The following is a 14396-nucleotide window of genomic DNA, read 5'->3' as shown; positions in this document are numbered from 1 at the left end:
TATGAACCAAACTCAATACATATTATGTCACCCCATTGGAGCATTGATGAGACTCCAAGGAGGGGTTAATGTTTATGATTATGTTTATGTATAGTTTATGTATAGTTTATGTATAGTGCATGCATAGGTTGAGTTTGGCGAATAAATGAATGAATGAAAAGAAAAGTTCAAATTTTTATGTATGTTGTTGATCATGTATGAGATTAAGCAGGTTCACAGGATGTATGTTAGGCTTGCTACGGGTCCCGGCGGCCTTAAGCCGATCTGGATCCTAGCGCCGGTAGCGGTCCGGTTTCCGGGTCGTTACATATACCAACACTAATAATATAGTGAAATTATTTGATATTAAATACATTAATGTTTATAAAAAATTTAAGTTGATACTAACACAATACACTATTATTAAAGAAAATAAAATGATCATATCTCAAAATTTTATATTATAATCTTACACATTCAAATATATGGATATACTTAATAAAAGAAATAGTTTAAACATTTTTTTATATTTTATTTTATTTTATTTTGAATTAATTTCATAATAATTAAATTTTAATATCCACATTTTCATTTTAAAGGCATTTTGATTGTACTTAATCATGTGAAATTAATATATATAATAAAATTATAAAAAATATCATAATTACATATGCAAAGTAAATTCAATCCCTCGATTATTTTATCAAATATAATATTAAATTACATATGCTAATAGCTTTTCTTTTTCAATATAAATTAATAAAAGACTCTTGATTTTATAAAGAAGTTGGGCTAATAATGATAAAATTTTTGAATTTTTACTTAATAAAAAGGTAAAAAAAAATCAACAACAATATTATCAAACGTTATGGTTGCATTTTATAATGATATTTTAATATTTTATCTAATAAACTTTTTATTTTTATAAATTTTTATAGATTTATTATTATGTAATTAAATTAAAAATATTATTTAAAAACTAAAATTTTACTATTAAAATAATAAATACATACAAATAGATGCATGCACTCATAACATATGTGTCCAAAATGAAACTAGTTCTGATAAATGAATGAGGCCCATAGCTAAATTTTTTAATAAATGGTTCATATTCAATACATAAATCGGATCAATCAATTGATTTTAGTTTAATTCACAATTTGGACTGGATCATCACCCACTATATTCGTATTGTATTTAAATATAAATAAGTGTATCCTATATAATTTTTAAATGAGCTTCATCATTGCATCTTGAATCACAGTGAGTCTCGCAATTTTTTCCTTTTAAATACTGAAAAGTGCAAAGAAATCCAGGTAGGACGGATTGTCAGTATAAAAAGTATAAGCACCCCTTCCGGTGTCGCCAGACCTTGAACCTAAAAGATCATTTGTCTCTGGACAAGAATACGGTTCTATTCCGATGAAAATCATGGCGCTATTTCATCCCCTTTCTCTTCCAATCAAAACCCTAGCTACCTTAAAATAGTGTGTAATGCTCTACTTCTTGTACGGCTTCTTTCTTAATAATGGAATAAAGGTTTTAATTTGCATAGATTGAGACATTTTGAAACCTAGGGTTACCTTTGATTTGGCGATAGAGTGATTGGGGAAAATGAAGGAGTTCATAGGGAGTCCAGGAACAGTGAGCGGCCTAGTATTAAGAATTGGGCAATGTGCATTTGCCGCTGCTTCTATTGGAATTATGGCCTCTGCCAGTGGCTTCTCCAGCTATACTGCTTTCTGGTACTTCTTCTTCTTCTTAAACTCTCATTTTTCTTATTTTCATTTTTGTCTTTCCTTTCGTTTACAATTCTTCACAGCCTTCAGTTTACGCCCAGTTTTTATTAAATGATTGTGATTATGTTAATCTTAGTTTTAAGTAAGATTTCGCTGTCTAGTGGTTGAGTTCAGTTTATGGTGATTTATAGCGATGTTCTTGAGATTTCAGTCACGTTGTGTCCTAAATGGAATTAGGATCCGGAATTGTCTATTCTTTTACTATTATTTTAAAAGCATTTCTCTGGTTAGCTGTTTAATACCAATTGTCTGCATTTCAGCTTGTCTCTTTGGAAGGCTATATCAATGAAGTATCAGGACATTCCACACATTTTTATAATTAAGATATTTGTGGTGTTTGTCTGCTGATTGGATTAGGAACTGGTTAATTAGCCAGTTTGTCTGCATGTTTTAAGTAAAACTTTGGACAAAAGGGTTCTCGTGAAAAAATACAGTAAAAGAATAGGTGAAGGAATACATATCGATAGCTTTTGCACAATGGATATTTCTCCTCTAACCTGAATTAGCCTTAGTCTGCTGGTGTAAATTTCAAAATACATATGGCTATGTGCAAATGGAAATGCAATGCTGCTGTGGATGTTGGCATAGAGATTACAAGTCTAGTGAAACATAGTTGCAAATACAGTACTTTTTGAAATTTGGATTAAGACATTAATTGTGGAATGCAAGAATTTGATTTTCTCTACTTGGTGCAACAGAACTCGATTTTTCTCAACATTTTAATTTCTGCCAAATCCTAAATTGCTAAATATATCTTGTGCTGATTGGGGGACTTTCATCCTTGATATGTGCAGAACTTTCTTGATGGTAGATTAGACACATGAAAACCTTCATAAGGATTGAGTTTGTGGTAATTCTGATCATCTATTGGAGATGCAGCATGGGTATTTTAACATCATGGTGTAGGATTATTGGCATGAAATTACACTAAAAATCCCATGCCTATATGTAAAATCTATAGGAGTGACAAAACTCTTGTGATGCTATTGTCTGACTGTTTGCTTTGCATGTGTCAGAAACTGTCCTTTAAAAGGCAATTCTAAGTCTTCAACTTTGGGCTTATAGGATTTTGTTTTACAGGCTCCAGATTCTTGAATATAAGTTTGGCAACAACACTCTAGTCAAATAGTCGTCTATTGTTGCAACATTTTATTTTTATTTTATTTTTACTTCTTTTTTTTTATTTTTTATTTTTACTTTTTAAGCTAGTTGTGATGATCAATTCAAGTGATATACATGTCCAAACCACTTGATTTTTTGTAGATACTGAATTATTTTGATCATATATTTTTATGGGTAATTTGGTGCACATATGAGGTGTGATAATGTTATATCCATCACGTAAAGTACATTCTGAATGAGATGGAATTAAATCAATCTTAACCTCAAAAGTTACATGAGTTCTTAACTTTGTTTAAACAAATAATCATGAGAACACTAGGTAGCAGCATGGTCCTTTTTTCTTGCATCAGACTTGTTTGAAGTCTTGATTTGCAGTCATTTTATTGTCTGTTTAACATACGCTATGCCAAATAAGAGATAGCTTGGGCTATCCTTTCCTTCATGGTAGGTCATTACAAAAATATAGATGCCTATCTTTCTTGGTTCTAGACTAGATTAAAGTGCCCTTTGTCATTCAGCACAATCTCTCTCTCTCTCGCTTCCCTTTTTTAATAATTTATTGCATTTATATACTATATATATAGGCGTGAGGCAAGGTGCCACCCCCCGCCTCGCGTCGCTCACCTGGCTGAGGTGAGGCGCCTTGCATTGAGGTGCCACCTGAGATCACTGATGCACCAGGTGAGAGGCGCTAGAGGCAACTCCTCACTGAAGCAAGGCTATTTTTTAAAATTTTTTAAACAACAAAAGAGAAATCCTAGTATCTTTTCATCTCTTTTAAACAGAAGATAACAATTCCATAGCAGCCAAAACGCAAATTTCTTACTCTTTCTTGCTCTTGGATATGTTTGGTTCAATTCCATCCTCACATTTTGTGGAATTCAATTGAATTCCATGTTTTGTGTGTTTAGTTTAAAGAGAAATTAAAATTCAATTTTTAGGAACTGAATTCCATGAAATTGGTTATAACTAAAACCGATTCCTTCAAGTTTTGATGGAATTTGAAATGAATTCCACAAAACTTACCAAACAATATTTTGTGGACTAAAATGCGCATAACAAAACTTTTTCTGTCAATTATCATTTATTTTACTAGTTAATTAAATAAATAACTGAAAATTAATAAATAATTAAAAATTAATGATTTCAAGATAAATGATTAAAAATTATTTTAATGAATAATTATATTTTTTAATTTTTATATTATTTTATGAATATCAAATAAAAGTAATAGATACTACTAGACAACTGGCCGTCTATTTTAAACTTTCAGAGTCTCTTAAATTGGTTGAATGAAATGGAAACGTTCTATATACTAATACAACTCTCATATTAATTTATTTTGATTTTATTAGTAGATTTATCTTTTACTAATTGTGATTATTATTATTGTTTAATTATTATACATATATGGTGAACAAGATTTTTTCTATAATAGAAATTTATATATATATATATATATATATATATATATATATATATATATATGTATGTATGTATGTATGTATGTATATACTTTACTTTACTTTTAAGGATTATTTAGGAATTAGGAGCAAATAATTTTAATTTTGAAATTAAACCAGACAGAAATTATATGGCATTCAATTGAATTCTGCGTTTTAAGTTATATCAAACCAAATAGTCGAATTCATTTCAAATGAATTCTATTTGAAATTCTATTGAATTTCACATAATTCTAATCATAAAACTGAACCAAACACTATGTAATACCAACAACCAGATATGCCTCAACTCTCTCTTTCTCTTCTCCTCTTTTCTTCTTCCTCTCTCTTCTTCTCTTCCCAAAATGGCACTATGGCAGCAGTTTTTCGTTTCTTTATAACAGCAGCACTTTATGTTGCTTATTACAATTATAGATTAGTATTCTTTATTTAATTCTTTTTGATCTTATTATTATTTGTATTGTTTTGTTGCTTATGCTACTTATTCCAATTCTAGTTTTATTGTCTCAACTTAATTTTATACTTAAGCTAGAAGTTCAGGTATGCGCTACTTCTTATTCTCTTATATTCTTGCAAATAATATATATATATATGTATATTTATTTATTTATTTGAATACATTTTTTCTTCCTTTGAATATGAGTGTTCATTGATGTGTTTATATGTATATGTATAGAATTTAGGCTTGTTGTCTTTTGCAAAAAAGGGTTGCCTCGCCTAGCGCCTAGGCGATAGAGGACCCTGTCGCCTATTGCCTTAGTGTTGCCTACATATGCATACATATATATATTCTTCAGTTGTGCAAATGGACCTCTTAACTGTCTCTTACAGTAAAATGAACTGCAAGCATGTTGACCAAAGTACTATTCTGTGCCTGTTGTTTACATTATATTTTTGTATACATCATCCTATACTCACTGTTTAAGTCATGTTTGAAGAAAGTAGTATTCTGCACATACAGATCTGTGAAGTAGGCCATTGGATATTTTCTCCCTCATTTACACTTAAAAAATGAACAGTGACACTCTTTTTGATTGTGATATATACCTTTGGGTTCAGCTATTTAATTGCTTCAATGGGGCTTCAAGGTCTGTGGAGCTTTGGACTTGCATGTCTTGATGTTTATGCTTTGAGGAGAAAGAGAGATCTTCAAAACCCTGTCCTAGTGAGCCTGTTTGTTGTGGGAGATTGGGTAATATTCTATTCTCTTTATATTTATTACCTGATACTTATATGCATATGCGCTTGTTAATTTGTGGGGGTCACCATATTCATATCTAATTTATCATAATAATGTTTCCATCATTTTCTCAGTTGATAATTCCCATAACTGTTGTTGGTTTTGGCGGATTCTACCTCATTCAGGCATAAACAATGCTTATCAAGGATGTCATTGTGCACAAAGCTTCAAATTGTCTTTTCTCATGCTTGAATGGCCAAATAATGAATTATTAATTATTAATGATTTTTTTTTTTTTGCAATTTTTATTCAAGTGTCTCATAATATTTTTAGACAAAAGAAGCTGAATATGGTTGCCTCGGTTTTGAACAGTGATTGATCAGGAAAAAAGCAAAAAAAAAAAAAAAAGAAAAAGAAATGAACTCTATGAATAAAAAATGAACTGAACCTAATTGAAGATGCCAATTGAATCGAACCAAACAAACCAAATGAAATTAAGCGATTAGGTCCATTAACTCGTCTTCCAATTTCAACAGCAAAAGAAAAATCCATCTACACAGTCTCAAACTTTCAACAGTTAGATAAGCTCAGATTTCTCCCCAACAAACTCTGAGCCCCACAACTAATTCAAACTCTCTAAATCCTTAACACTACAAGCTTTTGATCCTAGGAGTACATAGCCTCACAACTATTCCAATAACAATGATTAACAACAAACAAAACAATTCTAACCTCACAAATCAACTAATAACAACAAAGCTCAAAATTATGATCTGGAAAAGAAAAAATAGAACAAAAATTATAGCCATGAAAAACCTTGATAACCAGACTATCAAGGACTCAAATCATACTATCATTGATGCTTGGTTTTGCAATGCTGGCTGTCAAGCATTGGAAAAATGGAAGAAAGTTGCTGTTGTGCATTTTGGCACAGGGAACAATATATATTATGGTGTCAAAGGTTCTTTGCTAACCTACGGAGCGAATTGTCAGAGGAAATACAGATGTTGGGGCTTGTGGAGGACGTAACTAAACACCATTTATAGTTTTTGAAGAAAAGGGGTTGAGGAAGGGAGAGATGCGTAGAGGAGACAAGAGGCTAAAGGGAGAGTGAGAAATCAAGAAGGGAGAGACAACAATGGTGATATGAGGTGAGATGAGGCAAAGGCAAAGTCATGGTCGAGGATGGAATGTGAGAAACTGGAAAAGGAGAAAGGAAAAAAACAATTAGGGTTCGGGGGTTAAAGCAGGGCCACAAAATTTCATAATCACTAATGGGAAACTAAATTTTAGTTAGTTTGTTAATTTCAGCTTTTTTGACATTAAGGACAATGGGATTTTAGAAGTAAATAACCAAATCGAATCATTAACACTGGAAAACTGAATTAGAACGGTCAATTTATTGCTATAATGAAATTTTACTCGATCCTAAATATTGTATTATTATATTATCTTATTGGTGGTGATATAGAAAATCTTCATTTAGTTTATTTTAATGTAAGAAAAATAAAATGAAGAATCTTGGAGTTGAGTGGGAGAGTAATATGAGTCCATGATTTGATGGGTTATTCTTAAAATTCAAATCCATGGCCAGACTGATCCTTCCTTATGAATGGTAATAAGCCCCATAGTTATTAAAGGCTCAAGGCGCACTAAGGTGCCAAAGAGACTTGGAGCCTAGGTGCATGCGCGTGCTTGAACGACGCTAGGCATAAAAAAAAATTAAATAATTTATCATAATTCAAATAATATTAGATGGTCATTTAAATTTATCTACTTTCATAATTATAAAAGTTTAGTGATATAATAAAATTTTATTACAAATTATATTTATTTAATTGTATTTTTTAATAAGTTTAAACAATATAATAATTAATTCAGTGCTAATCATATAAATTTAATTACCCTCATATTTACAAAACATATTTTGCAATTTCAAATTCCAATTTATCATTTAATAATAATAATAATAATAATAATAATAATAATAATAAACTTTTAGTTAAAAAATTAAAATACCTAATGTTTTAATCACATAAAATAAAAATAAATTATTTTTCATTTTCAATATTAAAAAGAAATTAAGCATAAAAAGGGACATGCATGAATTGTCGGGACCAAAAACCAAACCATGGAAAAATGGGCAGCATGACGCCATGATGGTCAGCAACAATCGTGGAGAAGAAGAAGAAGAAGAAGAAAAGTAGCCAGGTGCTCAACTTTCTTCATGGTAGCAACAATGGTGAAAAAGAAGAGGAAGAAGAAGAATAGTAACAACTTACCTGTAGATTTGCTTGAGGAAGTTGAATGCACCTTGGTGTGCCTTTGTAACATTGTCTGCCTGGAAGGCTTTCAAGTGCTGCCGTTGGAGCCTAGCGTGCCTTGTGCTTGAGGCGCACCTCAGTCATGAATTAAGCCCCCAGTTAAGTTGTGCAAATAAAAGTTAAACTATTGGCTTCACTTGGTGTATTTTTGCTATTAATTTTGTATTATAATTAGGAGGCTATTAGACTAAAGAACTGTTGGTGCCAATACAAAAGTTGGTTAGAGTTGGTTAGTTAAGTCTGTTAGAGCAGTTATGTAGCTTGCTTATAATATATATATTCGAGCCTTGAACAAAATGTGTGAAAATATAGAAAACTTTTCCTTCTCAATTTGTTTCTCACTTGGTATTAGAGCTCCAAGCAGTTACAATTTTTTTCTCTACATTCCTTCGTTTCTTTTTGTTTTTCAACTGAAAACCCTAAAGAATTTTCCTTATGGTGACTGCTTAGCAAGCTCTTGCTCTAGTTATGATGTTACTCATAATCCGTCCAGTCCATAATATTATCATCCAAATGAGAATGTGGCATTGGTTTTGGTAGTGCTGGTGCTTATGGGATCAAGATCCAATTATCCCTCCTAGACTTGGGTAATGAGAGTGGCACTTCTATCTAAGATAAGCTGTGTTTTGTGGATGGATGTTTAAGAGTTTCAATAGTCACAGATCCTCTATACTGTTTCCAGCCTGGATGAGATAAACGCAGTTGATGCATGGAAAGGTATAAAGGAAAGTTCTTTCAAGGTAATGCTCTTCACATCTTTGATTTCCAAGAAGAAATATATGCTCTTAAACATGATGAGAGGTCTGTTTCTTGATTACTTGATAGATTGAAGATTCTTTTGGATGAGATGTTAAATTTTTAACCTATTCCTAATTGTTCTTGTGAAAATCGATGTACTTGTAGTGCTCTGTTGAAAGTGGAGTATCAAGATCATGATTATGTTATTGGATTCCACAAAGGTCTCAATGTTCAATATGTTGTTAAATCTCATATATTACTATTGAATCCTCTTCCTTCAATTAACATAGCTTTCTCCTTTCTCATACAACAAGAAAGACAATTGAATCCTTTTGCTAACCAAATTGATTTTAAAGTGTTTCTCAACAAGGCTATTATACTTGATCACTTCGATCCAAGGAATAGGCAGTTTTATAATTCAAGGCAATCTGCATCAGCAAGACCTTTTCAATCTTTTACAAACACTAGGTTTTGCACCTTTTGAGGCAAAACAAGGCATGCAATGGATACATGTTATAAGAAGCATGGATATCCACCAGGCTATAGAACAAAATGGTACCCAGCTTCTGCCAACAATATTATTTCTACATATGAGTCTCATTACTTAAGTTCACTAGAATTTGCAAACCCCATTAAAGGTGGTCAAACAAAGGTCTAATGTTGTTTTGTCTCAAGACCAATATCAAAGTATGTTAACTTTGCTCATGGCATCTTCGCAACTTCGAACTCAATCTTAGCCTTCTTCCACCAGTAATCTCATTTCTACCTTTGGACCTCAAATAGGCAATCGCTTCATTCTTTCCTGCTTTCATCCTTTTGATCAGTGGATAATTAACACTGGTGCCACTGATTACAGAACCCATTTCTCTATCAAATTTTCATACTTATTAAATCAATCTCTTGAATTTCTGTAAGTCTTCCTAATGAAACAAAGATTGCTGCAAATATCCATGGTATTGTTCATTTTTCTTCAGATCTTATACTCACAAATGTTCTTTACATTCCAAAATTTCAATTCAATCTTCTTTCAATAGCCAAACTTACTTCTTCTTTCTTGTTTCATTTTTCACAAGCAATTATGTCTTATACAAAACCTGCAAGACAATTGGTACAACTGAAATACACAATGGACTGTATGCAATGAATAATCCTACAAGTTACATAATCATCTACACCTCCAAACCTCATTTTGCTATTTGGCACTGAAGATTTGGCCATCTTGGCTCAAATATATATATATATATATAATAATTGTTCTAACAAACTTAACCAACTCGAACTAACTCCTATATTGGCACCAATAGTCTTTTGGTCTAATACCCCCACAAGGAGAGTGTGTTAACGAGTCCCAACTTGACAATTATATCTTTGAAAGGCACATCAGCAAAGGGTTGTCTATCAACTGATTTGAAGAGGATAAACTATAAAGAGAGCAATTTGATAAGACCATAATGCAATTTCTCCCTCAAGCTGGCCTGCAAATGAGTTTAGGCCTCGTCGAAGTAAGTGCAAAAGCCTGCAAATGAGTTTTCTATATTGTAAAATATTAGTTAATCTGTCATCAATATCTTTACTCAGTTTGAGCTTAGAGTTTGTAGGAGCAGTGGTAGGTTTGCATTAAAGATGTCCGGTGTTGGATAGGATGTCAAGAGCTTATTTTCTTTAATTTAGCATAATGCCAGTTGATGTTCTTGCGACTTCAGGCCCTAGAAAAAAATTTAATTTCTAAATCTTTAATCTTGAACTTGTCATAAAAAAGGATTGGACCATCATAATCTCTATAATTTCAATGCCAGCTAGAATGAGATCATCAGTATACACCAAAAGAATGATGACGTCTGTAGAAGCCAACTTGTCTTGATTGAATGGCTGCAAAACCTGGTGGGAGTTCTGTATAAACTTTTTCATTGAGATCCCATGCAAAAAGGTATTATTAACATTAAGGTCCTGTAAGTTATTATTGCAGCAAGAGCCAAAATAAGCCTGACAGCAGTCTTTTTGGATATTGGGGAAAATGTATCAAAGTAGTCCAAACCATCTTGTTGTGCATATTCCTTTGCAACCAAATGAGTCTTATACCTTTTAATGGATCCACCAGCTTTATACTTTATTCTATAAATCCATTTGCAGCCTATTAGAGTCTGTCCTGGCAGCAGATCAATAAGTATCCAAGTATTGTTCCGTTCAAGTGCCTTTATCTCAGCCTGCATAGCTTGCCTCCAGCATTCATGCTTTTCAGCTTGATTATATCTTTTAGGTTGAGAACAGATATAAATAGCAAGAGAGAAGTGCCTATGTGCAGGAGGAAGATATGAAGGAGAGAGATCCAAAGTAAGGAACTGTTCTGTGGTAATGAAACTGGTGGAATGGTGGATGACATGGTATGAAAAAGGAATATATGCTCATAAAAGACTGCATTTTTGGATAGAAATGTTTCTGGTTTGAATGTCCAGAAAAGATAACCCTTGGTATCCTATTTAAAGCCTAAAAAGACACATTTCCTTGTTCTTGGGACAATTTTGATCCAATAGCAGCAAGAGTAGAAGCATAACAGAGTGAGCCAAATACTTTAAGGTTAGAAAAGGTAGGTAATTGGTCATGCAACATTTCATATGGAGTTTTGTTTTTAATACGAGGGGAAGGAAGTCTGTTTATTAGGTGAATTGCATGAGAAGTGATAAATGACCAGTATGGTTTTGGGAGGTTGGACGGGAAAGGAGAGATCTAGCAATATTGAGGATGTGATGATGTTGAAAAATGATGATGTTTTTTTTCAACAAAACTATTTGCTGTGGGGTTTTAACACATGAGGTTTCATGGAGAGTGCCTTTTGCTGCATAAAAGATGGGCATATCAAATTCAGGTCCACTATCACTTTTGGCAATTTTGATTGAGGTTGAGAATTGAGTTTCAATGATGCAAAAGGATGATCAAAGAAACTATCTAGTTTGGGACTTGGATTCTAACAAATATATCCATGTGTATCTAGTATAGTCAATTAGTCATCTATAATGGTAAAAAAATATTTGTGATTACATATAGAAGTAATGGAAGGTGGACCGCAGAGGTTAACGTGAATCAATTCAAATGGTTTATTTGTTCTAGTTTCACGAACAGGAAAGAGTAAGTTCTTTTGTTCTGGGAAATGACATATATCACAATTACTTTTATGAACAGTAGAGAAGCTAGGTAAATGTTGTTGGTAAAATGCAGAAAACTTTTCCCCCTCAATTTGTTTCTCACAGAGGCTGAGCTCATGAATTTTTTTTTGGGCATCAAATTTTTCTAGTTGGCCATCTAGATTATTCTTTGAAATTTTGCTTCTATTGTGGTAATGGTCCAATAAGAAAATTAGTCATTTATCAGTTGGAATAAAAAGAAAAGGTTATTAGTTCATGTATTTTGTGCATGTTGGTAAAAGATATTTTGAAAAAGTGAATTCAAAAACTTTTTATGCCATAACAAAAGAAAAAGAAATAGATGTCGACAAGAATAGTTTAGTACACCAACTAAGATGTTGCATTTTAATTCATTTTAGTTGTATAAGTAAAATTAGAGTTCAAATACGATCATAAAAAGATATATGTTGTAGGGGTATGAATATCATATAGTCATATTTGTCTAGTATATTAGTGGTTCAATTTTTATAATTTTTTATTTTTTATTTTCTTATTTAATTGTTTTTAGTTGATTTGATCGAGTTACTAGTGAATTGGCCTGAAAATTTTGGAGATTTAAATTTTGTCTTTTTGGTTTAGTATGGCATTGGCGCGCACACCCGCAGGGGTGTTCAGGTCAGGGAAAAAATTTCTCATTTACTTGAAAGTTTTGTTATTGAACACAAATCCGACAAACTTCAAGGAATTAACAATCGCAGTTGGACACTGAATGGTGCAACTAGGAATCATGTGGCTACCTCTTGATTTGTGATTTGAATGTCAAATCAACTTGGCTGTACTAATAATTCTTGGAAATGTGCAGGTGACAGCAACGTTATCACTTGCCGCTGCATGCTCATCCGCAGGCGTTGTCGTTTTATATGCAAAAGACTTGAAAATTTGTAAATCCCAAATAAATCTCCCATGTAACAGGTTTGAGATTTCCATACTTTTTGGTTTTCTCACGTGGCTACTTATTAGCATATCATCTCATGTGATGTTCTGGATCCTAGCCTCTGTCTAGTTAACTCGTGTGTCCTTGCTCTAGAGTTATTGAATACACATGATGGTTTCTTTTCCTTCACATGTACATTCCTGTTTTTGTTGTTGTTTTCTTTTTTATTTTCTTTAACAGGCCTTAATTTAATCAATTTTTAGAATTTTCCTTTTCCATCGCAATTGCTTATTCACAAGGTTTTTGGTTTTGGTTATGGGTCAAGGTATGCGGATCTATATTTATTTGTTTGCCTTATCAGCTTATACTACATTCGTCCCACAATATTTATTGTTTAAGGATTTTATTTATCCAAATCAATAAATTAAATAATAACCTTAATTTAAAAAATATATAATAATTTATCTAAAATATTCTTTAAATGGTTATATTTTTTTATATATTAATATTAAATGACTTAAAGCCTTAAAAGTTAATATTACCTTGAAATTTGAAAGGGAAATAATTTGAGAAAAAAAAAATTCTCTAAAACAATAGTGTTGTGGTACGGATGTAGTAATATTTAACTATATTTAAAATTTCCCCTTGAGATGTGACAAATACTACAATTTGTTACTTCTATTTTTAATAAAAATAAGTTAATATTTTGAAATAAGTTTATGATAATGAAATGACTCTAACGATCCGATAATCGGATTGCTACCGGTGCTAGGGTTTAGATCCACTTAAGGTCCCCGGAGCTTATAGTATGCCTACTGTATGTCTTGTTACACCTGATAAACTCTCATACGTGATCACACAATTTAACAAAATATAAACATTACATGAATCAAGACTCGACTTGTGCATGCATCATAACTAAAATCATACTAGAGCCCTCATCAAAAGCTCCAGTATGGTCAATACAACATACCTCAAGCTCGGTTCAAACATAAACTCGTATTTAAAACTTTTACATACAAGGATCATGAAGCAGGGATTATAAGGACAAACAGGACAAATCTCAATTCTAATCCATAAAACAATACATGTCTACGACTATACTATTACAATAGACTATACCAGCAACTTAGCCGACTTCCTAAGCTAACTCTAATTCTGCAAACTTGGGGTTGGGGAAAAGGGGATAAACTACAAGAGCCTAGTGAGTAGAATATAAAAACAGTTCAATAAACATATAATCGTATGAATACATCACAACACAAATAATTCACATCAAGATGGACTTGTCACCAGTAACCCTCTACTAATTTCAATAGTGCCCGGCCCTCGACGGGTGCTCCTCAGGACTTCCTCTTAAATATAACATAACATGTTCATAGCGCCAGAGGCGTAGAATGGACAGCCCTGGTCTTTCCATATTTGTCATAACACATTATAATATACTTGAGAGCTAATGGGTCATCCAACATTCATTCACAACAACAATAAATTATGCAATGCATCATATTCGTGAATTCTAATGCAATCAATCTAGTTATATATACATGGCATTCGTGATGCATGAGCATGCTTAAAATGTTTGATTTCTTTAAAATAATAGATTAGTTCAATTTTACTCACCTCTGGCTGACGCTCGCCTAATACTGAAGCAGTTGTCTCACTGCAAGTTTCTATGGTCTCCCAAGTTCGATCCTACACAGATGGATTCAAATGAGGGACCAAATATAATTTTTAC

The 14396-nt window shown here is 32.3% G+C and overlaps 1 protein-coding gene across 3 annotated transcripts; it reads left to right on the top strand.

Annotated features, from left to right (window-relative positions):
* Window positions 1–1223: 1223 nt before the first annotated feature.
* On the top strand, window positions 1224–12847 carry LOC110621118 (CASP-like protein 5B2). 3 transcript variants are annotated; one of them, XM_021765195.2, is made up of 5 exons: window positions 1224–1724; window positions 5423–5555; window positions 8408–8454; window positions 8550–8607; window positions 12587–12847. In XM_021765195.2, the coding sequence occupies exons 1-5, from the start codon at window positions 1594–1596 to the stop codon at window positions 12785–12787; spliced, it is 570 nt and encodes a 189-aa protein (XP_021620887.1). In that variant the 5' UTR covers window positions 1224–1593; the 3' UTR covers window positions 12788–12847. The 3 variants fall into 3 exon arrangements, with proteins under 3 accessions (XP_021620887.1, XP_043814974.1, XP_021620888.1); XM_043959039.1 differs by lacking the exons at window positions 8408–8454; window positions 8550–8607; window positions 12587–12847 and adding an exon at window positions 12364–12580; XM_021765196.2 differs by lacking the exons at window positions 8408–8454; window positions 8550–8607 and having other exon boundaries at window positions 1229–1724.
* Window positions 12848–14396: the final 1549 nt, after the last annotated feature.

The sequence above is a fragment of the Manihot esculenta genome, chromosome 8 (assembly GCF_001659605.2).
Source record: "Manihot esculenta cultivar AM560-2 chromosome 8, M.esculenta_v8, whole genome shotgun sequence".
In the NCBI taxonomy this organism is placed as follows: domain Eukaryota; kingdom Viridiplantae; phylum Streptophyta; class Magnoliopsida; order Malpighiales; family Euphorbiaceae; genus Manihot; species Manihot esculenta.
The sequence above is the reverse complement of the archived record's forward strand: the minus strand, read 5'-3'. Positions and strand labels throughout refer to the sequence as shown.

What these genes read in the sequence shown, in the direction of transcription:
- LOC110621118 (XM_021765195.2), top strand. Translation starts at nt 1,594, where the DNA reads ATGAAGGAGTTCATAGGGAGTCCAGGAACAGTGAGCGGCCTAGTATTA. An exon ending in TGTTTGTTGTGGGAGATTGG is followed by an intron (nt 5,556 to 8,407) that starts GTAATATTCTAT and finishes TGGTTTTGGTAG; the next exon opens with TGCTGGTGCTTATGGGATCA. An exon ending in ATTATCCCTCCTAGACTTGG is followed by an intron (nt 8,455 to 8,549) that starts GTAATGAGAGTG and finishes TACTGTTTCCAG; the next exon opens with CCTGGATGAGATAAACGCAG.